Raw genomic sequence first — 25,107 nt, 5'->3', positions numbered from 1 at the left:
TCTCGATATTATTCTACTGTTTAATCGTCATGTTACGGCGCAGGATGGCCGACTGCAGCGGCTACGAGTAAAACAACAAACGAAGTTAGAATGAACCTGAGCCCAGGGAGGCGACGATCCAACGGACGAGTCTAAATTTCACAATGAAAGAAAAACAAAAAACAAAACAAAACAAAAAAACACCTTCCTGTGTAGAAGGGGAATCAGACGAGCTGTGCGCCTTCATCCACCCCCAACTCATCCCCTGCCTGGCGTACAGTAGCCGCGCCGAGTGCCATCACGACGAAAACGAAAAGGAGTGAAACTGATAGCCAGCGTCGTCGAGCGATATGGATCAGTGTCCGCAACAGAAAAAAAGAAAAAAGAGGGAGAGAGAGAGAGAGTGTGAGGATTTTTTTTTTCAAAAAAGCTAAAAGTTTATAAGGCAGAAGTGGGTGTTTGAAGTAGCTTCAATCAATCAAAGAGGGAGTGAGGCTGTATCGTGTCTCCTGTGGTGAGCGCAGGTTCATCTGACGTCGTGTTCAGCACCGAGGTCAGCGACAGCAGCTCCGCGTTCAACATATGGCCAGCTGCACAGCACAGATGAAGGCCAGAGTCAAAATATAAGAGGCTAAATCACACACATGAGTCGGTTTCCATAACGTAATTTCATAAAACATTGCTGTGGTGGTGGTTGTGGTAGGGGGGGGGGGGGGGGAAGGAAATGTTTCACAGTTCGATCTGTCTCTTATTTCGAAACCTAAATAATAACACAACTCTGTTTCGATTATATAGTTTTATTTGTTTGCGTTTTTATGCTTTAAAAGTATAAATCAAAACAAGGACAGTAACCCCATACATGAAAGCTGCAGATCTCCCGAGGGCGGTGCTATGGAAACCAAATGAGCAGGAGTGGATGCCCCCCCCCCCCCCCCCCCCTCCCCTCCCACCAACAGACTCCTCTTCTCAGCGTAGAGATCCATCAATAATTTAAGCGTCTCCCAGATTTTCATCCCCCTGCCAACCACATCTTCCCACAGAGACATGAACAAAATTTTGGAAATTGTATATTTCAGGAGAATTCAAGGATACATTATCTAGCAACTGTCTGCAGACCAAATGAATTAATAATAAAACTACTACAACTACTTTTACTACCACTAATAATAATAATAATAATAATAATATCAATAATAACAACAATAATAATATATTTTAAAGATATACCTTAGATGTGTGATTAAAGAATTAAAGCGTTGGGGCGTTGGGGAAAAAAGCGACCAGTGCCTTTCTTGTTATTTGTGGGTGTTGGGTGCCACCTGGTGGTCATATATGACACTGCACTTTGCTCAAACGTAATTCAAGACTTAAACATAATAAACATAACTTTTCCTTTTCTTTTTTCTACTTTCTTTTGTATGACTATTGTGAGATGATTGGTGCTGAATGCTTCTGTTTCCACTTACTTTCTTTGTATTCAAATGCTAGATCACGTTTTATATATTCGTTGTTTTCTTCTCCTTTTTCTTAAAGTTCCCCTCAAGTCAAAAATCTGTTTTGTTTATGGTTACTTCACTGTGTTGCTTCACCTTCACTGCATGCAATGACACACATCATTGCGGGCAGGCTGGACAAGGCTGGACACTAGAGAGACTTCTAGTGTTTTCATATTCTTCTGCTAAAGCGGCAAAGTTCCAAAAAAGAAATTGCACTCTTTATTTATTTATATATCTTGAAACATGTCTGATGGTGATCTTCCAAATTAGGGTAAGGTCCTTGTAAAGTATACAGGCCTTTTTCTTGGCCTCACGTCATATTTTTTTGACTTGTGTTATCTGGTTTTGTGATGTTGTGTACGCTATGTGTTACTAAAACTCAAAACAACACCTAATTGTTTATTCATTTATTGTGAATATACCAGCTTAAATGCATTTCTGCACCATAGGCTACAGTGAGCTTAGAATGTAACCGAACAGAATATTTACATAAGAGTAATTCATGCACATCAAACCAGACAGAACAACTACTTAGCAAAGACTAGCAGCAGCAACAATTGATATGAAACAGGTTTTGGATTCAGATAGGAAACTCCGTCATTACAAAATCATACAAAAACAAGTAAGGCATTTTGTTTGTTGGGAAACACAGTACAACATGCATCTTGCAGTAACATGCTCTAACCCCTTGCACACATCTGACATCTGCATACTGTGACAACAAGTGATGCTCAACAAACATTAGAAGATGTTTAATCCTGAGATTAGAGTAAGTCAGGCTTTTTTTGACTGTCAGATACAATTTGCTGTTAGCTGGAATCACATCTGCATCATTTACTGTGTAAAAATCACAAAGAAAGTCTTGATAGAAACACAGAAAACTCCAAATGCATGTCAAACTTAACCAGAAACAAAAGCCATACTGTATCTGATAAATCACTAATCTACTGAAAAGAAATATAATCAGATCCATGCCTCCCACAGACTGTTGGAGATTTTTACTTGGCTGGTCCCTTGAGAAAAAAGTAAAGTGTACAAAATGTACTTGAAGGTGTACAGAATGTACTCGAAGAACTTTCTGAGCTAACACTGCCTGATTGTCATTTAAATGAGGTGAAGACTAGAACAAAAAAAGAAATTAGGTGCAGTGATTAAAGTGATGCAAAAACAAAAAGGATTACGAAGTAACTCTAAACACAAACGCTTCAGGCTACAGAAACAGATCAATAAATTAATTGCTCTACATCCCATTTAAATAGATAACATATTCTTTATATCTACAGCAACACTTAGTATCTAGCTGGAGAGTATGAACAGGGTACTAAAAGTCCTTAAGTTGTTTTTTTTTTTTTTTTCACTGAAATCTTCACTCATGTATTCCAAGCAGGGTACAAGAACGTCTTTCTTCTTTCTTTTCTTTATATCTCTGAAATCAAGGTTACAATTGTTTATGCCTCCAGCATATGAAGACACCAATAATGGGAAATCTGAAAACAGAAATATAGGCCATTAATTATCCATGTGTGATAGAAGGAGGAGTAAAGCCAACCTGAACTCATGCACACAAAGTGATTGTATTAAAACAGAAGATCTGTCCAGAGATCTTCCAACATTTCCTTCATGTTATCTGTTCTTTTGGTAGAAGTCTTGTAATTGGTCCCGGAGCAAGTTGGAAATACATCTGGAAGATGAGACACAATGAGCCTGCAGCTTCTGTCTCACCCCAATACTATTGCAGCCCCTGACTCAGTGTGGAATCACTGCAGTATAATGGAGGTACTTGGTTTTCAAATGCACAGTTCTTAAGAGCTTTTCCCTAAATATAATACACTCAAATAACAAAACTGACAAATCTTATAGCCCTGCTATAGATCAGTGGAACTAAACATTACGTAGCTACCAATTTAAAAAATGTTTTAAAAAGAAACTGTCTGAGGAATAAGCACCGCCTATTTAATTTTTTTATATATAGATGTGTTTCATATCTGGTATATTTGAACATTTGTAAGTTTGAGTGTTTTCTACATTCATAGTTAAATGATATGAACCATTCAAACGATTTCACTACTGACAAATACTGTATATTCTTGTCTAAACAGTTCAGTCCTTCATCTTGTATTCTCAGTAAAAGAATCACATGCAGAAAATTAAATGAATAATATCATAACCAGCTCTTTAAAGTCTAATTACACCTAACGTCACATGTTCAACACCACAAGCTTTAACTTTTATCAGCACATACAGAGTCATTTGGTTACAAGAAATGGAAAGTTTGAATGCATTACACGGGGAATGACACAAACTGCAGTTACACTCTTTTTGCTGTTTTCCATCCCAACACTTTCCAACTTTTTTTTAATGGCACAGAAAAGTTACACTCAAGAAGCTGATTTAAAGTATGTAAGCAAAGTGAAATGTTGCATTGGATTTGTTTGTTTTTTTTGCTGCCTCTATGCAGATCCTAGTACAGGAGTATATTATTTTGACAGATGTTAATGTCCATTTAAAAATAAAAGATAACAGAGTTTTTATCCCCAAGACAAAAGCCCTTGCATATGGATGTTCTCAAGAGGGTATTAAATTCCTGACGTGTCCATTCTTGGCTTGGTTAGCGGAGTTAGAGGAGCAAGGCAGGGGCTACAGGCACTCAGACAACACTTCATGTTTGTCTGTCATCGAGGACATTTCCGACTGTGGCTCTGTGATGAAACTGGCACTCAGCTGGAGTTTGAGCTTCTCCACCTCGTAGTTATGCAGGTACTCTTGAATCAGGTAGCGTTCTCGTTTAATCCGTGCCTTCACGTCGGACGGGACGTCTGGGATCATCCACGCCACAAAGAACTTCACCACAAAGACCACATGCTGCAGAGGGGGAATTATCACACAATACAGTTTAATCAATTTCCTTCATGCATTCTGAACATTTATTCTTAGAGTGTAAGGTAGAAAGAAAACGTGTTGTCTTACTTCCATGATAATAATGAAGGCCATTTTGGCTGCCAGGATGTGCCAGAACTGCATGGTGTGCTTGTACTCACTCAGGTGGCCTGGAGGGTAACGGTAGTCACGGTATCTGCACAAAACAACAAGAAGAGGGGCATAATACAAGGAATAATGTATATATTCATGTAAAAATGTACTGGTACATTACTGGTACACATCAGTACTTGCTAAGTGTAGAACTTCAAAACCTACCTGGCAACTCCAACTACAAAATATAAACACTTAGGATTCAAATTCTTGAGTAAAATCAAATATAACATAACAAGATCTTTCCCTGATACCTGCAGGTGGCGGTCGAGTTATCTAACCAGTTGTCGCGTTCCTCCGGCATGTGGAGCTCTTTTATTTGTGAGATGTTGTATACTGACAAACTGTTGTTGACGTAGCCCCTCATGCCAGCCCCTTTACTGTAGGCATAGAAGTAGACCATACGAGGTATCATGTCTGAGGTGAACGCCATGATAAAAGCCTGGAATGAAAGTAAGCACAAAACGCTGTCAATAAAATGCTTGATGGTGAAGTAAAAATTCTGCAAAAATAGGTGGTTTGTTGCTTAGTTGACATTTTATGCAAGTCACCATCAAAAAATTGTATCATACATGATAATATATATAGAGATTCTGAAAACAACTGTCAAACAAAACTCACATTGGTAACAACGGACAAAATGGCCACTGCGTTGAGGATTTCCTGCCACGCTCCGATGTTTCTAGCCTTAGATGCCACCGGTCGTCTGAACTGGGTGGTGAACTTCCAGGCGTCCACCCTGATCTCCAGGATGTTGTTGAAAAGAGCCAGGAGCGGAGCCAATGGGAAAGAGGCCACAAACAGAGTAATGAAGCCAAACTGGACCACTGAAACGACAGACAGGGAGAACAGTTAGAGAGACTGAGTCATGAGTAAAAATGTGTGACCTCTAATTTATAATTCCATATATCATACAGGCAGACCAGTGACATTTCTCACCCATCTCAAGGTACTCGTAGAACAAGCCCAGCTGGCTGAAGTTCTGCAGGACGTGGTCCTGCTCCCAGCGGCTGAAATGGTTCTCAGGATGGTGCCGTCCCTTTCTGCTACTCCACCAGTTACGTATCAACCTATCAAGGAGCCCATGAAGAAGGACCATATGTCAATCTGGGACTAATTAAATAAAGGTAAGACCAGACTCATGACTTAGCACCCTCTGTAGGCTAAACCAATTCTTAAAAACATGTAGTCAACTGAGGGCATTCCCATGTATTTGTGGTAGAGCAGCAAAAATGGGTGTGTGGACACATTGGGAAATTATATTTATTGATGGTAAATATAATTGTACCCACACAATGACAACTTTACACACAACATATTGATCTGGTTTGCACTGGTTAACAACTTTTGTGTGAGCCACAATATTTTGTTTGTGTATGGCAAAAAATAAATAAACATCATTTTTATGGGCTTTCAAGCAATCTGTATGTTTTATAACATATAATCAGTGCACTAAAAATGCTGTCTTGTTGTTGCTTATTGCTAATTTCACACTGAGTAAATGAATAAGTTGAATAATAAAGAGGTGACAGATTGTGCGGAGGACAAAGATTTGACGGACTCACGGCAGCAGGGCTTCCTGAATGTTTCCCCATAATTGTTTTCCAACCATGACGATCACCAGCTGTGTAGTCAGCTCAATCAGACAGCCTCCAGGGTCACACTAGGACAGCAAGAGGTTTTTAGTTTTATATAACACCCTGTTATTTGATGCACTTCCAGTTGATAGCCCTCAGATTATAAAGCTGCCTTTAGTTGTAGAAAAATGTAGAAAACCTCGGCTTTGCTATGGGGATGTTTATTTAAAGAAATGCATCTCAGTTCTGAACACAAGAGAAACTTTCATTTGAGTTTAATTTGTAAGGAAAAACTCACCTCTTCATTCCTCAGTTTGCCAAACATGTATGAGTATTCACCGGGATAACCCACAAATTTGCCTTTGAAGAAGGCCACATAGAAGCACGAGGAGTAGTAGTTGACAAACTGGAACAGAAACATCTTCATGGTCAACCTGTTCTCATATTCCAGGTGGGTCTTTGGGATTTCTGCAGGAAGCAGAAAGATTGCATCTCATGTTACAGTAAACATCAGATAGTAGAGTCTGAAAAGACAAAATGATGATCATGCGTGTTTAAGCTCTCAGTTCTTCTGTTTCCTTAGATTCAGTTACTGTCAGATGAGACTTCCTCACCCATGTCAGTGATCCAAATGGCCACCCTCTCATAAAAGAAGTTGAGGATCATGATGATGACAAAGTTGATGCAGGAAGCAGTGACAGAAGTCGCTAACTGTGGAGTTATGAATCTGCCCACCAACTGGATCTTCCTCATAGGGTCTTTAATGATGCTTGCAAAGGCAGCATACACGGCCAGCCTGTAGGCTATGACCCCAATAATACAGGCCACAATCAGAGAAATCTGCAGAGAGCACACACACATAAAGCTGTTGACAGTATGTGACTAAGCATGGGATTACCCATGGTAATCCCATGTAGGTATAGAGTAAATGGCACACACACCCGCATACAACTGAAGTGAATATTCAGTTACCCAGAATATGACAGTGGCTCCAGAGAGGCAGAAGCGAGCACACTTGCTGGTGATGGGGAGATATGGCTCCATTTCCTGAAAGATTAATTACTGTCATTATTATCATTTTTTTCACATTTGTCATGTTTAATGTCATGTCTGAAAGAAGGCTCTAAAACACCTGAGTGATCTTGTTGAGTCTCCTGTTAGTGCATCTGATCTCGAACTCTGGCCGGATTTGAAGCTGTTGTTGCTCCTCTTCAAAATCCACCAAGTCCCACTCGTACTCCAGCCGGGCCTGACGCCGCTTCCAGAACTCCAGAAACAGGGTTACTGTCAAAGAAATGAAACAAAAAGTTGTAAAATCTTAGTTTGGGAGTCACCTAACATAGCTTTTGTTGTACAACGAGAAGTTAATCTTTGTGAGAGTGCGTTTATGTGTCCATCTGTTATTTGGACAGATTGTTTTATGACCTTAATCAAGTAGTGGATTTTGCACTGTCTAAAAACAGAGAGTGACTGTGTTGTTGTTGTTTTTTTTTCTTTTTTTAAGTGTAATGTGTTTCAGCTGTGCTATTACTCTCTCATTTCTTGGCTAACTGATGTGCATGACGTCAGTTTTCAGCCGTTTGTGGCCTACACTGTGCTGGGCAAACTATCCAACTGCTTGTACAAAACAACATAATTGTGCTGGCAAGTTGCTCTGGGCTGAGGCAGTATGGATGAAGGTTGATGCTTTAGTGTGAAAAGGCTTTAACTGTGAAAATCTGTCTTACAGGAGGAGGGGGTACATTGGATCTTAAACACTGTAAGAGTAGCACAGGCTGACACTTACCCCAAATCCCCATAAATATGGCAAAGAATACCGTTCCCTCATTATCAAACAGATGGGATTGCTGGGAGAGAAAATATGGAAAAGGATAAGTTCCTTAGAGAAGTACAGGAAGTGACATGCTGGGCATTAAAAGGGTGACATACTGTTTACTCAGCAGGATGCAATTTCTTTATTTTATGTGATATAATAATTAAACGTGGTTGACCAAAATATCTCAGATCATCGTAACAGATAAAAAAATCTTAATTGAATTAAATGACTGTAAATTTCAGCTCTGTAGCAAAAACATAAAATGTTATTCCTGACTTTAAAACAGTGTCCAATTAACATATAAGTGAAATGTTTTACCCAGGATGAGAGACATGTAGAGTTGAGCTTCCAGAAAGGGCATTTTTTATCACAAAGAGGACACATCACAATGCTGCCCCCAATGTTGGCGTCACAAATTTCTTTGCTAAAAAGAGCAAGAATTAAATGAACATAAATAAATAGAATCAAAGGTAAACACAGCAGTATTTATTCAAAATGCGCTGTTAAAATATAATGATGTGCATCTAGAATCAAGCTCTGAACAGGCCAACTTTTAGTCTTGCAAAGTCAAAGTCAGTCTTTCAAAGCTTTATGGCTTAATTCCTAAACAACACTGAAGTTATCACCCAAAATCAGAGCCTGCCTTTACTAATATCCTTGTGGTTGAATGGGAGCAAGTACTAGGTCAGCCAGATTCCATAATCTTGTTAGAAAAAAAAAAAAAACTTCCCAGGAGAGTGGGAGCTATTATAGCAGTATATGAATGCCCATGGTTTTGGAATAAAATGGCCAACAATCACATATGAACATAATATTTGCGTGTCCACATACTTTTGGCCATATGGTTATCAGCTCCCTGATGCCCTCTGGTGGTACTAACCTTGATATGTTGTCATCATAACTGAGCACTCCATAGGTGAAACATATAAGGCCCATGACAGCTGCAAAGAACAGCATCTCCGTGTAGAAGCCCAACCAGGCGAAGTAGATCCCAATCTTTTCCCCATAGTACTTCCTGCAGTCAAAGAATCACTGTAATGTCACGTCTAACTCAGAAGTAAATTCTCCGGTTTCAACATCAGAATCAGTGACAAACGTACAAACTTGTGTGAAAACAGTAGCTTGACCGAATTCGGGTGCTGTTGGTTTACCTGATGAGGTTCAGAGGCTGCTCCTTGTAAAAGCAAAGAAACCTGGCCCAGTGCTTGTACAAGTTGTAGCGCTCACTCTCACATTCAGCATTTCTTGCCCTTTTCCAGTATCGACACTGAAAAGAAAACAAACAACTGAGGGTGGGCAGTCGAGCAAAAGATTCTTGAAAATTACACAAAAAACTGTCAAACTGTTCCTTCCATTAACCCTCTCTCATCAGCATTTTTAGAACTGTTTCATCACATTTTCCTTCACGTGAAAAGGAAAATTCTGGGCTTTGTTTTATATAATGGGTACTTAGTTAACAGCTAATAAAATACTGATGTGATGGAAAATCTAGTAGTAGTAGTAAAGAATTATTAATAGTAAAACACTGCTGAGGAGCTAAAGTGGTAGTGTTTAGAAGCAGCTGTTCACTTGAGTAAATGTACTTTGATTGTTTGACCTGTGCATATTTATGTCCCTCCTTTTATGTGATCTTACATCATGAAGTGGGAAGGCTGCTGTGTAGGTCCCATTGCTGAGTAATCGCTTGATTCCCGTCTTGTCTTTGTCTTTCCGACCCTCTTTGTAGTACGGACAGCGAGCCAGGATGTAGAACACCTCACAACAAGGAAGGGATTTAACAGGAGATTAAGGGATTTGGATTCATTTGAACTTTTTAGCTAAATGCATTTCGCTTCATTGTTGCAGAAGCATTTTCTAACACTGCAGAGCGAACCCTACAGAGTCAGCCTGTCCATACGAATTTGGAGAGTTTAACTGGGGTGAACTTGTGGAAGCATTTTTCTTTTATAAATGCTAAAATCTCAGACCCAAGAGAAACCGGCAATGTAACAAGTAAATTCTGATTTGAAAGAAGAAATACTCACAATCCTGTTTCTTGTGGATGGTGGGAAGAACGTATCCTTGTCAGTGATGAGGAAGAAGTCAGTCTTGTTCTTGTCGAAGGGGTAGGTGAAATAGTCAGGCTGTGGGCGCATTATGTGGTCTGGCAGACGGAAAGGATGTGAGAGCCACTCCAGTGGGATGTCCACTGACCATCCCTGACCATGGGGGATATCACTCTCCTTGAAGGGAACTTTGATCTTTAAGACATCAGCATAGGTGGCCAGTACGTCCCATGGAGCATGGATCTTCAAGAAATATGTCTTCTGGTCTTTGGAGTCCTGATATAAGCATAAATAGAATAACTATTTATAAAGATTTCTTCACAATTGACTGAAAATACTGAAAGTACTGAAATACTCATGGCTCTCTACTCTAACACTGAACCATCCCTTTAAGACTTTTTTTCTGTAAAATATAATGTGCCTGAGCAAACTAGCCACTAGGTGGTGCAGGTACTCTATGGCTGAATTTCTTACTGATTTGTCGTCTGTCTCGAGCTCCAGTCCTGCTTTCTCAAGGTTGGCCTCGAACTCCCTCCTCCTTTCCTGTGGATAAACACACAAACCATTAATTTTCCACTTTACCTAGTGGTTCTGCTGTGGCTTTACCTTGCCACATAACATAAAATTAATAAAATCAATCTCAAACTCTAACAAATGGATTTGCACAGAGGTCATGGTGACTGGTAACAAGTGGTTGCAACAACAGATGTGGCTTCTCACACAAGATATTGATATAAAAAATACTATTATAACTTCCAAATGGATTCAGGGGACAGTTAATGCCTGTCTATCAGTAGACACTGGGCAGGCAAACTCTCCTTTACTGACCTAGATAAATACTGTGGGGCAAAAGTCTGGTACAGTGATAGAAGGGCGTGATTATACAACAATAACAAAACAAATGTAAATTAAAACCTAAATTAGTCATTTAAGACTTTTACTTTTAACAATGAGATCCCATTAACAAGGCAAAGTAAAAAGGAACTTGGATTCACAAAAGTACAGACAAGCTGTTGGATTTGGAAGAAAGCTGTAATTACTGACATGGTTAATGGTAATGGTTAATCAATCATTTATTCATGCTTTATAGCCAGATTTGGTAAAATCTTCCTCCAGCACAACACTTTGCTTGTATTTTTAGCTCTTTAATTCATCAGGGAGACCTCTCCGATAGACTGTTTGACCACTTGACTGATGGAAAAGGGCTGCAGGTCATCTGAACTAAAATCCATTTATAAACAGCTCATTAACATTTACAGCTGCCTGATTTATTAAAATGTATCATTGCAGGTGATTGACTTTTGCTAATGGCTTATTAGAAGTTGGCAAAGCTGAGACCCTTTATTGATGTCATACTAAAATTTATAAATGCTTTATTGCTGAATACAAATGCTAAAATATTTAATTGAATTAGGGTATACTGATTAGGAAGAATAGGAACTTAAAATGTGATAACAACAGCTCAACATTTTTACCACTCTGAACAATTATTTACTGTATTGTTCTCTCTACATTTCAACTATTTAAAGTTTCACCTTTAGATCAACAGCTAGTCAAACTAAAGCTGATGTAGAAGTTAATGCTTATATCATGTAAACTAAGTTGTAAATGTTAAATAACCTGTTTATAAATGGTTTTGGTCTAGATGTCCTGCAGCCCTTTTCCAGAGGGCAGGCAGTCAAACTCGTGATGATGATTAGTTCCTGTCCAAAACCTCAGTTTTCTGCTGACTCAAAACTACCAAGTCTCCGTTATAAAGGGAGCAGTGAATGAGGAAGTGATTTTGGACACAACCTTTGTGTGAAACTGTTCTCAGGTTTCACCTGATACATTGATCATAGCTGCTGTAAAAATACGAATCAAAATACTCTGACAACTACAACTCTATGGAGCACCAACAGACACAAAAAGTGATATAACTGGCTGAGTTTTATCACACAACTCCTTTAAAAACTAGATGTACTGATGCATCCTCTTATATAACTACATGTCTGTGTCAGTAAACAGCTGATCTTTACTTTACCAAATAATATCAAATCTGTTCACTTCAATAAGTGCAGATCACAAATGTCATATGTCCATGGAAAATATGTGATTTGAATCTCACTTCCTCTTTGCGGTACCGTGTATTCCTGTTCTGGGTATATATGGTGTAATAATGTTGGCAGCATCATAGTTGCTCACTGGCCACACTGTAAAATGCTGAGTAGTCAAGCAGTGTGCCACTTCTCTGTTACACCTACCTGTTTCTTTTCTCCATCTTTGTCATCGACGTAAGACAACACAAAGTCTATTCTTCGCACTCCGTCCCTGAAGAACACAGTGTCTTTGTTTGGTTGTAGCTTGTCTGTCTGAAGGACAAACAACAGGCATAAAATAACACTTTTAGCTTTCTCAAAGAATGGGAAGCATAAGCGAACAGAAGAAATACTACAACTGATACTGAGAAACGAGAGAAATGAAACAGAATCTTGAGGACAGACATAACACTTATAGACACACAGCATTAGATAGAGTACAGAGAAGAGCAGTATAGAGAAGCACACTATGTGCCAGAATTATACATGTAGGTTACATTATACATTAGGTTACTGTAAACTACTGATTCCAGGGATTAGACATTCACTTATCAACGCACAGGACAATACTGAAAAGTATTTCAAGAAGATGTTGTTTCCTGAGGGTTTAGAGGGTGGCCATGATGACTGTACAAAAACCACATAGAATGAAAAATAAATCTGGACAATCACAGTCTGTCATTATACAGAAATAGTTGATGGGGCGGGAGGAATGAGCTCTACATGTTCTATATCAAGATTTGTATTTTAGACGTTGTCTTAACTCCATACATACTATGTCTTTGTCTTTTTGATTTGAACTTAATCAGAATTATTTTGATGACAGAAATTAACTGAAATATAATGTACTCTGAAAAGGTATAGGTTAATTTAATTATACATATCAATACATGCTTCACTTTAACATGACTTTAAAAGAACAAGGTTCACTTTCAATTTTCCAGTCGGCTTAATGATGCCAGTGTTTGCAGAAGGAAGAGAACAACCGGCTGAAAGCCTGGCAGTTTTCCAATTTGTTGATTTTTGAGAGGCAATATACGTCTGCCATAATATAAAGGCTTAACATACGACATGGAGTACTCAGTATGTTCAGTAGTTTACTGAACCCCACCCAGGTTGTTTACCAGATCCATACACGTACTGACAGACTGTCTTACAACAATGGCATGAGATTAGCAGAGTCAAGAAAGTGTTCCATTCATCCACCAAATCTTGAAGTCATACATCACAAAAGCATAATATAGTCAGTGTTATGAATTAAGACGGATAAACCATTTGCTTCATGGCCTCACTGACAGGCAACAGGCTCATGTTTGAGCAGCGACAGTTTATTTCTGTCTCGCTGTTAGAGTAATGAGAGGAGCTCTTTGAGACACACAGGTCTTGTGACTCAGCAGTGAGAACTGTGAGTCAACGAAAGATCAGTGAACAAGTCGACAAAAATCACACAAACATAAACACTGACATAAACAGTCTTGTGGCGGCAAAGAAAAGAACACAGGCTTTGAAAACATCATAAAAAATACCTTAACCGTTTTTGAAAATCTTAAGTATTACATTAAGTAAGCTCATCATTTTGGGAAATATGTTTATTCACTTTCTTGAAGAGAGTTTTAAGTTAGTTTGGTTAATATGAAACTGTAACCAATGACCAATCAAACCAATAAAACCAACCAACAAACCAAGAGAAGCAAAACATGCCATTTTAAACAAACAAGATATACTGCGTTAACTGATGAGCTTTTTAACCTTCATACAGAGCCAGGTTAGCTGTTCCGCCCTGTTCCTAGTCTTTATGCTAAGATAAGTACATATGCTGAAACACCCACAGATACATCACTGTGTCATTACTTACTTCTGTATGTCCAGGCAGTGTCCCTCTCTCAGACTGTGAGCTGACACCATTTCCACTGCTTTCATCTGCAAAAGAAACTCAACAATTATATGTACAGAAGCATGTACAGTAAGTATTCAAAATTTGTGTAGAAGGGTAAATAATGTTCATACAACTGACAGCAGAAGCAACTGGTACTGTTCACATTTCAAAATTCTTAAAGAAAGGTACTGAAAATACCAGAGACCAGAGATGTTGTGGTTATAATTTCACATGTGCTTGTTTACAAATTACAAAAAAAAATACGTCAGTGCTACCCTAATAAATTGACAGTACAGTATCATCCCACCAACATTCAGTAATTTAGCTAAGCTAGGTTTATATCCACACAGGGTATGTGTTATGCAGAATAACAATAATGAGGCTCACTCCAAACCACGCTATCCCTTTAAGAGCAATCAGCCAGCCGATAATTGTTATGGCAGCGCGTGCATCACAGACAAACTCAATTTAACAAGGGCCTAATAAAAATCCCACTGTCTCTTGGCAACATCAGCAGATACAGACTCTTAACATATTGGTAAGCATTTATAGGAGCTGAGAGAGAGAGATGAGAAACACAAAGGCGGCAGCACACACACTCCTCTTCATCTCTAATACAATGACACACAACATTCCAGCAGTGCCTCTCTCTTCCTGCATGGCAACTCTCTGGCAAAGGGAATGTGCTCATGTGGCATTGCTCTGCTCTCTGCCTGTTCCCCTTATTATTCCTGAATGGTGGGAAAGCTGCACTTCCTGTGTGGGGGAGGCTGGAACATGCATGAAGACATCAGTGAAGGGGAGGGACCAGAGGCTGGGTTGGCTGCTGTACCAGAAGTCCAACCTACCCCTAGATGAAACACAGTCAGCACACAAAGGAGACAAAGATCTCCAGCCTCCTTCTGCTAGAGCCTAGCCACACAGACAGCCACCTCTGATTAGACGCAATGATATCATAGACAGCTATGTGAGCTAACAAGAAAAGGGCTGTGGTGTCTCCATGTGGACGTACTCACAAGGAATGTTAATATGGCCTATATATGTGGGGGCAAATGACTGTGATTTTTTCCTTTGGGCTCGTGGGAAGCATCGTTGTCTGTGCAGCTGAGTTGTTGTTTTCTTTTTTTCTTTCTCTTTAGCTGCGTTTTTCTTTTTCCTTTTATGTCTCACTTGTTTGGTCTTACTCCAACTGTGCACAGCCAGTAATCAGATCCTGGCTTGAGCAAACAGAAGCAAAGGGTCAGCAGTGTGTTACTCCAACTTCCACAGAGAGACAAATAAATGAAGGTCATAAATGCAATGCGTAGAAGTGAGCAGCAAGAGCAGACTACAGCACAAACACAGACCAGCACAAATGAGTATAGATGTCCATTCACTAAAAATAACCACTGTATACTGAAATCACACTCATTCATTAATGCACAATTACCATGGCAACTGTGGCTGAGGACGTAAATTTACTAAATTACGGCTCGTTTGACAGTAAAGCTCATGCACAACGTTTTCTAACACACTTTCCACCCATGCAACCCAATTACACTTCAGCTGCTATTTACAGTAACTGAGATATTCTCCTGTGAACACAGAATGCCAACTTATTAAAAAATATGCCAGCAACCTTTAGTGGGCACTAAATCAAAGAGACGTTTTTAACCACCACCTAAGATGGAACTAGTTTTCCCAAATGGTCTGCTGCTGCAGGGTATTGCTCCTTGATATGGATGTGAAAGAAATCCATAAGTTAATGTAAAAGCCCCAACTTTCTTGATCTGATGTCTTGCTGTATGATGACTTTCAGTCCCTGGCACAGGTCAAGCTCCAAAAATGCTGGATCCTACACTTCACATTATGCAACACCCACGTCTTTTAGACCCCACTGCTAAAGATTGCGATGCCAGAGCTGAAAGAATTCTGTTCATTTTTCCCTCCGAAACCACAGAGAAACCACTGAAAACATTATGTGAATGTTTTGACCAGCTGAGTATTACTCTCCTTGACCAGTCAACTGATCTCCATTTATAAGATCAATGAGACAGCAAATTCATGTGTATTTGTTCAGTTGGTATAAAGGAATAGCTGGTAAGAACCTGGTGTGTCAAAGGAAGTAGAAATAGTAGAAGAAATAGGCTTGAAAATCCATGGCACCTTCATAAAATAATGAACACCAGAAATGACAATACTGGCCCACATTCCTCGCTTTATAATCAATCCAGCAGGCAGAAATAAGCGCACCTCCTGTAAAAGAAAAAACTGTAAATATCCCACTCACCAAGCAGTGGGAAAGTATTTCTTGTGTCTTACTCCACTTCTCCTCAAAAATCTTCTCTTAAAGTTAGGAACCTGTTGGAAGATAACCAGCAATAGTCCCCATAGTCCTCAAGTTAAAATGCTTGCAGGTAAGGCCCATAGAGAAGTGTTTGTCCATGACTCCAAGACAACAGGTCCACAATTGCTGCTTCACCTGTATTAGCCAGAACATTTAAGGGCAGTGAGGAGTGATCAGAATTAGGGCCAGACAATTCTCCATCACTGAGTAAGCCTGAGTAGGCCTACAGTAAATCAGAAAAGGAGGCTGCTTGTGCCAATATATATCGATTCCCAGCAGCATGTGCTGATCATGCACAGACAAAAGGCTGTGCATTCCCTCTTGATGCAAATAAATCTGCTATTGTCCGGCTGCATCATGCCAAAACCTAAGTAACTGCAATCCGAAGAAGTTTCAGTTCCCTGTGATGGTGACTGCCTCTGGGCAGAAAATCTGCCTCTACTTTCTGCACCTCTGGAACATGCAGAGCCTCCAGATGAGATGCACATTTAGCGCTCCACAGTTTCATTCTGCATGCCAGCATGAGTAACTGGCAAGAGAGTGGCCCTCATCACTGTATCCCAGAGTGAGTCATCAAAACAAGTGGGAACCTGCATTTCTCAATCTGAACTGACATCCAGGGTCTAGTATTTGTCTGACAAGAGGATGTGAAACGATATGTCAGCCACCCACATACACTTACCCACACACACAAACACAATACATAATGCATATTTTACAGTGTCAAGAAGTTGTCACAAACTTGCTATGTACAGTATTCTGACACATGAAACTCTATACACACCAGCAGTGGTGGAATGTAATTTATTCAAGTTCTTTACCCAAGTACGATTTTTGTGTATTTACAGTATATCCTACTTTATACTTCTACTCCACCACATTTCAGAGGGAAATATTTTACTTTTACAAAACTGTTTACTTAAAAGATATCAATATTTCTTCCACCACTGTACACCAGTTGTGCACATTGTATTACAGACACTAGGGGTGGGCGATATGGACAAAATTCTCTGTAGTGGGGAATGTAACCTTCCCAACTACTGGGGACTCAACTGAGTAACTGTTTATTGCTAAAATAATAAGTCAGGACTGTCTATTTCTTTGCAAATCCAAAAAACGGAATATCTTATAGGTCAAGGAGTTACATGGTCAAATCGCCCAGCCCTAACTGAAACATTACCACATGAACATGCCTCAGTACAGTATATGAGTGCATGCATCAGTGCTGATTTGACACTCCAGCCATGAACACGGGACACAGCACACTTAACTACCAGGAGCCTGGCTCTGCAGATACGACCAGAGGCTGAGATAAAAGCTGAAAGAGCAGATAGACAGATCCAACAGGCATCTGGTTCTGATTAGCACACTAACCGGAAGGCAGAGAAGAATTAACAGACAAAACAGAAATAGAAATATGGTTCGCGAGTGAGGAGAGTTCAGTGTGATGAGAGAGCAAACGGATGAAAAGAGAAACAACAGCAGATGATAATGTGAGGACGGACAGACAGGCACCACAAAAAGCCTCTGATCTGCCCGTACCTGAGTGCAGGTTTATCCTGAATGCGGTCAACACTGCAGGACCATCTTTAAAGAACAGACAGACACAGGTTAGGATCAGGCTTAGGGTTAAGGTTAGGCTTACAACAATGTCCTGGGTCTGTTTAGACGAACCAATTCTGAGAAAATAAACAACCTAAAAGCCCAGCAGAATGTTTTATCACTTGTGACAATCAACCAGGGCTTCCATCAGTATCAGAGCATCTAAGCAAGCCCTGCTGGTAGTGTGCCTGTAATGTACATTTGATTCACTGAAAAACCAATTTGTTTTTTATTATGACTCAAGCAGGCTACGTGGGTGTCTCCTATCTGAAAAAAAGCACCAATACTAGCTCTTGTGTAGCTCTTCCACGAGGCTGGCACTCTGCTTACTCCTTTCACACATATACACCTTTTTTAATTTGATTTAATGCTCTTCAAATCACTGTTTTTCCCTTGCACATTAACACATGTAGACTAATTAAGCACAGCCAGAGATTCTGACATAAAACTTTTCTTAAGTGATACAAACATGTCAGAGATTGCTCTACACATCTCCCCTGTAGACTGAAAGAGTTTTATTAATGTCCGATGGGCAAGAAACAAAAGGCTGAATTGTGTGTTGATGAAATATTGATGTGATTAAGTTTAGTAACCTGGTCTAAATGTAATGGATCACACTGTAAGTCATCCACTATACAGTATCAGAAAAGCATGCTGTTTCATTACTAGGGTGCATTAGGCAAATGTGGCAGATACTCACAATCTGAAATGGTAAAGCATTAAAATATTAAATATCATACCAAAACACTTGAGTGAATTAAGTCATGACTGTCGTAGCAGGAGTGGTGTGTATTGTGCTACAGTGAAACCACATCTTGGTGTGGGTCTATGTCCTTTGTGACAAGACATCCTCTCTATCTCTCTCCACACATTTCCTGTTGAGCCAAGAACTATAACACAACTACAAAAGGAAGAATTGATAAAAACACGAGGCATAACTGAAACTCATATTTGCCAAAAACAAAAATTGGAATGAGTTTCAAGGTTCATTCTTGATCTCGGAAACAGCAGCTGAGAAAACAATCTCACCTCAAGGTCTATTTATTAGTTCGGCAGCTTTCAAACGTATCACATGATCTTCATCTGCAAATGGAGTTTACCCAGTTGTCATGGAATTGTGTACGCTGAGTGCTTTAAGGACATCATGCATATGTTGTCTTGAAAGCAACTTAAATTTTAATATGGTTTTCAAATCTGCTGATGAAAATAATGTGATAAAAGTGAAAGTTCCACTAAATGCTACTAAACGGACCATGGGGCGATATCAATTTGTCAAAAATTGTATTGTAAATTAATACCAAATAACACCAACTAATGGCAGATTAGAAATCCTATGAATCATAAACTGTAAGGAGAGAAAACTATTGATAACAAAAATATCCTCTTTTCTTGTTGTGTGTTTAAAGCATGAGTTTCTGCGTTTGCATTGGGGTTGTTTTGGCATTATCATGAGGATTACAATTTCCTTACTTATCATGAGAACATTGTAGTACCAAAGGGGAAGCCTTCCTGACAATTCCCGGAAAGCTTGAACAGTGAAAAAAATACCACAAACTCCGTACACAAGAGGTCACGTGCAGGGTAGAGGGGATAATGTATTATCTTCATAAGACATGACATAATACACTACTAATACCATGTCTGATATCTTTTATGGTCTGATAATTAACTCATGTTCAAGGAAAATAGTTTCCAAGTAATACTGGTCGACACAAATCGGACTCAGAAAGTCGTTTTCTTGCTTGCATGATATGCAGCCTTTGGCTGGTTTTGATATGGTTCATGCGAGATGGCAAGCAGCTAAGTATGTTTGTTTCTGTTTCCTCTATGAACAGGCAACATTTACCAAGAGATACTGTACAATGACAAATATAGCTCCTATTCAATTCAATTCAATTTGCAACACAGACAAGCACATTTTATTTTAATCTAATAAAAAAAAAAGGAAAAAAAGTCTGAAACTTCTTACGGCACAAGACAAAAAGATAGCCCAAGCAGTTCTATTGTAGCTGCCCTCTGGTTCATTGGGAGGAAATCTTGGTTGTCTTCCATGTCTCATTCAGCATCATGGGGGTGATGCAATTACAAGTGTTACTGTTTCCATAGCAACTCTTTGGCTCGTTTCACCTCTGACTGGAAGATGACTTCACTGACTCGCCTGCAGATAGCAGAGTGAAATCACCTTAAATGGAAGCAAATCTCTAAAAATATGAGGGATTTCTAATAAAAGCACTTAAAAGGAGGAGTCACTCGATAAAAAATGATTGACTGACCATTCCAGACAGATGCCAAAAAGCTGGTAACTTGCTAGTGAAAAGCTTTGAGCCCAGTTAAAAACACAGAGAATGCACTCCATACACACAGAGAAAGGTGACAACAGACACCTTCGTCTTCTCTGTCTGTTTCCTCTGTCAAATGAGGCTGAAGGTCTGGCCCTGATAAGCCCCTGAACAAAGCTTTTGCAGAACAAGAGCTGTCTATTAACCTGCAGCTCATCCTAGATAAACAGACACGTGTCTTTATTAACAACACACTGATTAACACTATAATGAAAGCAGAACTGAAAAGGTCTGAGATTTCATTATGTTCGCTCAACAAACTTTGATTCAACATGAATGCTGGCGAATAAATCATGTTTTCATTTGCGTTTCTAGAGAGATAAAGAAAAAGAAGCCAAAAACACACGCTCCTTTCTGCTGTCTCTATTCTTGAAGTGATTTCAGAAATTTTACCAAAAATACAGTTAGTTTGCTAGAGATTTCTAAAATTATTTCACTGGTGGATGTATGTGAATCAAAATGAATTCATTAGGGGTACAAAAGTAATTTTAGTGACTTTTCATACAGTATTCAGGACCATTATAATAAAAACCTGAATGAGCTTAACAGTACTTAAATTATCTCCCTGTAGCAGAGATGATAGAAGTAATGTCTTCAGATAACATTCATTACAGTGCCATAACAACATATAATGTATAAATTACATATTAAGATGCACTTAAAATTATTACATCATAATGAACCTTAAAATGGCCATGTGGATATCTATATCTGATATTCCATTAAGGCTACTGATTCTTCTATTTCAGGACTAAACTTCATTCTCTCATTCTCTGAGCCATCTTCATTAAAATACAGTGCTGCACTTATCACATGAGAACCAGGCTTTTCCAATGCATTTAAGTCATCTTCCGCTCTGACAAGCTGGGGTCAAAGGATATATGGTCAATCAATACATGCCATGCACTTCCTTTATCTTCAAGAGGGCCCATTTTGAGTGTGTGCTTTGTTTTTCATGTTATGGAGTCCCAACCTGCAGATTTCTGCTGGAAACTAAATTGTCTTCTGGCAGATACGACATGGCACAATTACTGAACTTCTACAGGCGCCTGTGCTTCAGCTAATGTAATAAAAATGATATAAATTTAGCACTGCACATTTGAGTGTGGAGTTTAAAATGTCAATGAGCAAATTAAATGGGCTCAAATTAGGAATTTTAGTGCCTGAGATAAGAGAAACGTGGGTTATGTAAATGGGTTATCTGGGTTTCAAGAGGTTTTTGGATTCATGCATTGTTAATAAGAACTTATAATAAGTGATCCTCTCATTATGGCAGAGCACTTAGTCTTAAGCCACAAACAGTGGCTTAAGGCTTTTCCTGTTCTTTTTCCTGTTTTTTTCCTCACTCAGGTTACTTTTCATTGAAATGTAGACGTTTGACATTTCAAATATTAGGAAGTACACAACATACTGCATACTGTATGTCCCTGCTCTGTAACTGACTTACAGAATGTAGGTCAAATGTAAAAAGAAATTCTGTGCACTTTCTTCTGTTTGACAGCTACTGTATGTTGTAAGAATGCCACTACAGCAGTGCCCTCTTCACAAACTGGGAGCTAACTGGGAGGAAACATAACGGGGGACTATTGAGAGATTAGGTGCTCTGTGGAAGTGGAAACTATTAATTTTAACTCATTTTTCAGTGTCCCCCGAGATCACTGTGCATGAAAACAACAAATAATGTCAAACAAATTTAATTTTGTCACACTAATGTCTGAAAGCATACATTCAACCAGGCAAACTGTCTAGACTGTTAACCTCCACATGGATCCTAGTGGACACTGCCTGAAACTACAGACTAAAAGAGGTTTGCTGTTAAGTAAAGGGTCAGTGAAGCCTGACTATCTCAAATGAGGCAATCCTATTAGATGTGGACACAAATACTGAGCTTGACAAATCACGGAGAGGGGGAACACACAGGTTTCTATACTCACATTATTCACTTATGATAGTTTTGTCCTTTCGTCAGCTTAACTTAATCAACATTGAAAACATATGGAGATAATGATTATAGAGATCTTACAGTGACACTGTCTGACAGGTGTGACTTTAATTAACCCAAATCCTACAAATCTACCTCAGTTTTGGTCAGTTTGGCCTCACTGACCCAACAGTCACAGGTTTTAAGGGACATTCCTGCGACGCAAAGCGAACAAGTAAACATCCCCACAGGCATACAATATGCAGCATCTCTCTTAGTGCTTGTCATGGGATCACTGCTAATGTGATGTACAATGACACACACATATCGGACAGTATAAACTCTTCCATGTGCCGAAAAGTCATTTTTAAATGGTGGGTTTATCCTGCTGCTGCAGTATCCACTAAAGTTCTGACCTCTGCCTGAGATGACCGTTATTAACCCAAACACTTCCCAAACTCTGCCACTTTACGCTCAGGCATGACGACATTGTACAGACACAGCCTCAGTGGTGAAAACAGCGGCCACATTGGTACTAAGCATAAAAAAAGTAAAAAAGTAAATATCACTCTTTAAAACAGCTACTTTAATTAGGCTGTGGACAAACAAGATGCACAAAACAAGTAACCAAGTTAAATTTTGTAGAGTGATACTGAAATTTTAAAATTGGCAAATTGGTATGCATATCTCCAGGCACTAAATAAAATAATACGTCAATAAAAATGTCATGTTTACACCTTATCTGCTGAAATGGGCGGTTATTGTGTTTATTTGATTTTTTATGGTTTGCTATACTTATGTTCTACAGGATCCAGTTTTGAAAATGAGGGCATACTCTTCAAAAGTTTAATGTAATTGGGTTATAAGATCTGTGGGATAAGGATTACTCTTATACCATGTAGTGTGTTCTTTGCCAGAGAAGCTGCAACAAGCCGCAGCACTTATGACAAATATAACAATAAGACACCAGATGGAAACCTCTTCATGACCCCCCAGACGATGTTAAAGGTTAATGAGAGCATCTTTATTTAATTACCTCCTGCCTGTAAATCCGTCGCGCTCTGTAGCTCGATCAAAGTTTCATCCTTCGCCTTTCCCGTTATTCGCCTCATAGCTGGTTGACGGTGTTATTATGAAGGCTTCACCTTCTCAGGAAAGTGGGGAAGGTGGTGAAGGTGCCGCTGTGATCCCGTCGGGTCGATGAAGTCTCCACCATTCAAACACCAACTGTTCTCATACTGAAAATCAATGAGTAAGATCCAGATCTATGGATATTGGATTGACCATATTTTACATTGTAACCGATCCCCACTGAAACTGTGCCCTACTGGGCTCCCTGACGCTGTCCGAGAATACCAAGCAGACGTAAAGGGGAGTGGCAGGGTTTATTTTTTGTCGGCAAAATGGTTTGCGTGTGTTTGAGGGTGAGAGAGAGAGAGAGAGAGAGAGAGAGAGGAGAGAGAGAGAGATGGTGAGGAAGGGCAGAATTTTTAAACCAATTAATCATGTACCCTGTTGAAATAAAAGTTTGTGAGTCATGTTGATGTGGTGAGTCAGTTGGCTAAAAAGGCAGGACACATTAGTACTGAGCAGGATACCTGTACGACCTTTCAAAATAGAACAAAAACACAAACGAAGTGTCCTGTACGATGAGGACATCTTGTGGCCATTTAAAACATTGCACACGTGTGCTGTATGTAAAAGTTTAATAAAATATATATGTTTTATAGCTTATTGTGTGACAGGAAAATAAACTATTGTTTCACCATTTTCACAAAGAAAGGTTGGTACCGTTTTTCAATTACCCACCCTTTTAAACAATTTGTAACTAATGATTTTATTAATGGTTATACATTATTAAAAGAGATAATTTATAAGCTAAGCTGCTATAAGCTGCTAATACTTGGGTGTTCAGGTTGTGAAATATCTCTCTGGCTAGTGTTTGTCCTCCTCCAGTGGTGCACTCGGAGTTTGTGTTTCTTAGTTCATTTCAGTCTTCATCGTCCTTGATGGGAACTTTGGCCGCATGGAAAAATTAGCCACACCAGCTCCAGCAGATTTATAGTTTTTCAACTATAGTGCAATTACGTTGCTGGAGTTCAATTTAAGTTGTTGCACATGCGCTAATTCATAAACCCTTGATTATGTTGAATGGGTAACCTTCTGGAAAAGAATTGCAGGACATCTGAACAACAAGTCCTGTATTAACTGTTTACTGCAGGTTTGATAGATTATTGTAAAAAGACTTTCTCAGTGCCTTTTTAACATTTATACCATAACTGCATGCCAATATTGGAGGCTGGTTCCATAATGAAAAACAAATTACCTTTATTAATAACATCATCATCATTATCCTTTCTAACTGCAGAATTAACAGTTTACTTTCCTTTATTAGTGACTTTTAAACAACTCTATCTGCAGACACAATGACTTATTGGAAAACTGATGACAATGACTTAACTATAATGACTCCTCAGCAAGAGACATGGTAACTTGATTTTTCACAGCTTTGTAACACCAAAGTTGCTCTTATAACTGATCAATAATGCATTAGACTGAATGATTTATTACCCATTCATTCAGACATTGGTTAAAGCCTGTGTAAATGGTGGTGGGTGCAAGGGAATTAGAGTATATGGCAGTCCAATACAACCACACCACAAACTGCAGCCTCAAAAGTGGATCAATTAACATTATATGCTTCAAAATCATGGCAGACTGATTGTGTTGGATTGCATACTGCATGCTGTTGTTCACATTTTTATATCTATTGCATGTCCAGTACATTGCAGCTCTTAAAACATTTAAAATTACATTTTTCTCACAGCACCAGAAAAGATCCATTTAAAAGTCACCATTGTCATCATCAGCATAATCTCTCTCAGAAAAGCTTTGGGATTGCACAGAGCAGCTCAACAACTCGCAAACGGCACTGTACCAATTAACAGAGGTTAATGGGTTGGCTGGCCTCTCTAGTTTGAAATGCCTCACTCAGCAGATTAAACAAATACCAATGATGGCC

The 25,107-nt window shown here is 39.1% G+C and overlaps 1 protein-coding gene across 1 annotated transcript; it reads right to left on the bottom strand.

The window, feature by feature from the left end:
• Positions 1 to 1,867: 1,867 nt before the first annotated feature.
• ano5b (anoctamin 5b) lies at positions 1,868 to 23,422 on the bottom strand. The gene is made up of 20 exons (XM_041031753.1): positions 23,122 to 23,422; positions 13,877 to 13,941; positions 12,187 to 12,294; positions 10,418 to 10,486; positions 9,923 to 10,219; positions 9,534 to 9,653; positions 9,050 to 9,165; positions 8,779 to 8,913; positions 8,217 to 8,322; positions 7,869 to 7,929; positions 7,215 to 7,366; positions 7,055 to 7,129; positions 6,697 to 6,922; positions 6,381 to 6,550; positions 6,071 to 6,168; positions 5,445 to 5,575; positions 5,127 to 5,332; positions 4,760 to 4,947; positions 4,443 to 4,548; positions 1,868 to 4,337 (listed from the first exon to the last, which is right to left on the bottom strand). The coding sequence occupies exons 1-20, from the start codon at positions 23,195 to 23,197 to the stop codon at positions 4,113 to 4,115; spliced, it is 2,730 nt and encodes a 909-aa protein (XP_040887687.1). The 5' UTR covers positions 23,198 to 23,422; the 3' UTR covers positions 1,868 to 4,112.
• Positions 23,423 to 25,107: the final 1,685 nt, after the last annotated feature.

This window comes from Toxotes jaculatrix, chromosome 1 (genome assembly GCF_017976425.1).
Source record: "Toxotes jaculatrix isolate fToxJac2 chromosome 1, fToxJac2.pri, whole genome shotgun sequence".
Taxonomy (NCBI): Eukaryota; Metazoa; Chordata; class Actinopteri; family Toxotidae; genus Toxotes; species Toxotes jaculatrix.
The sequence above is the reverse complement of the archived record's forward strand: the minus strand, read 5'-3'. Positions and strand labels throughout refer to the sequence as shown.

Coding starts and splice junctions, on each gene's coding strand:
- ano5b (XM_041031753.1), bottom strand. CDS start 23,197: ATGAGGCGAATAACGGGAAAGGCGAAGGATGAAACTTTGATCGAGCTA. Junction 6,923..7,054: donor GAGCCACTGTCATATTCTGG/GTAACTGAATAT, acceptor TGCTCTCTGCAG/ATTTCTCTGATTGTGGCCTG. Junction 5,333..5,444: donor CTACGAGTACCTTGAGATGG/GTGAGAAATGTC, acceptor CTGTCGTTTCAG/TGGTCCAGTTTGGCTTCATT.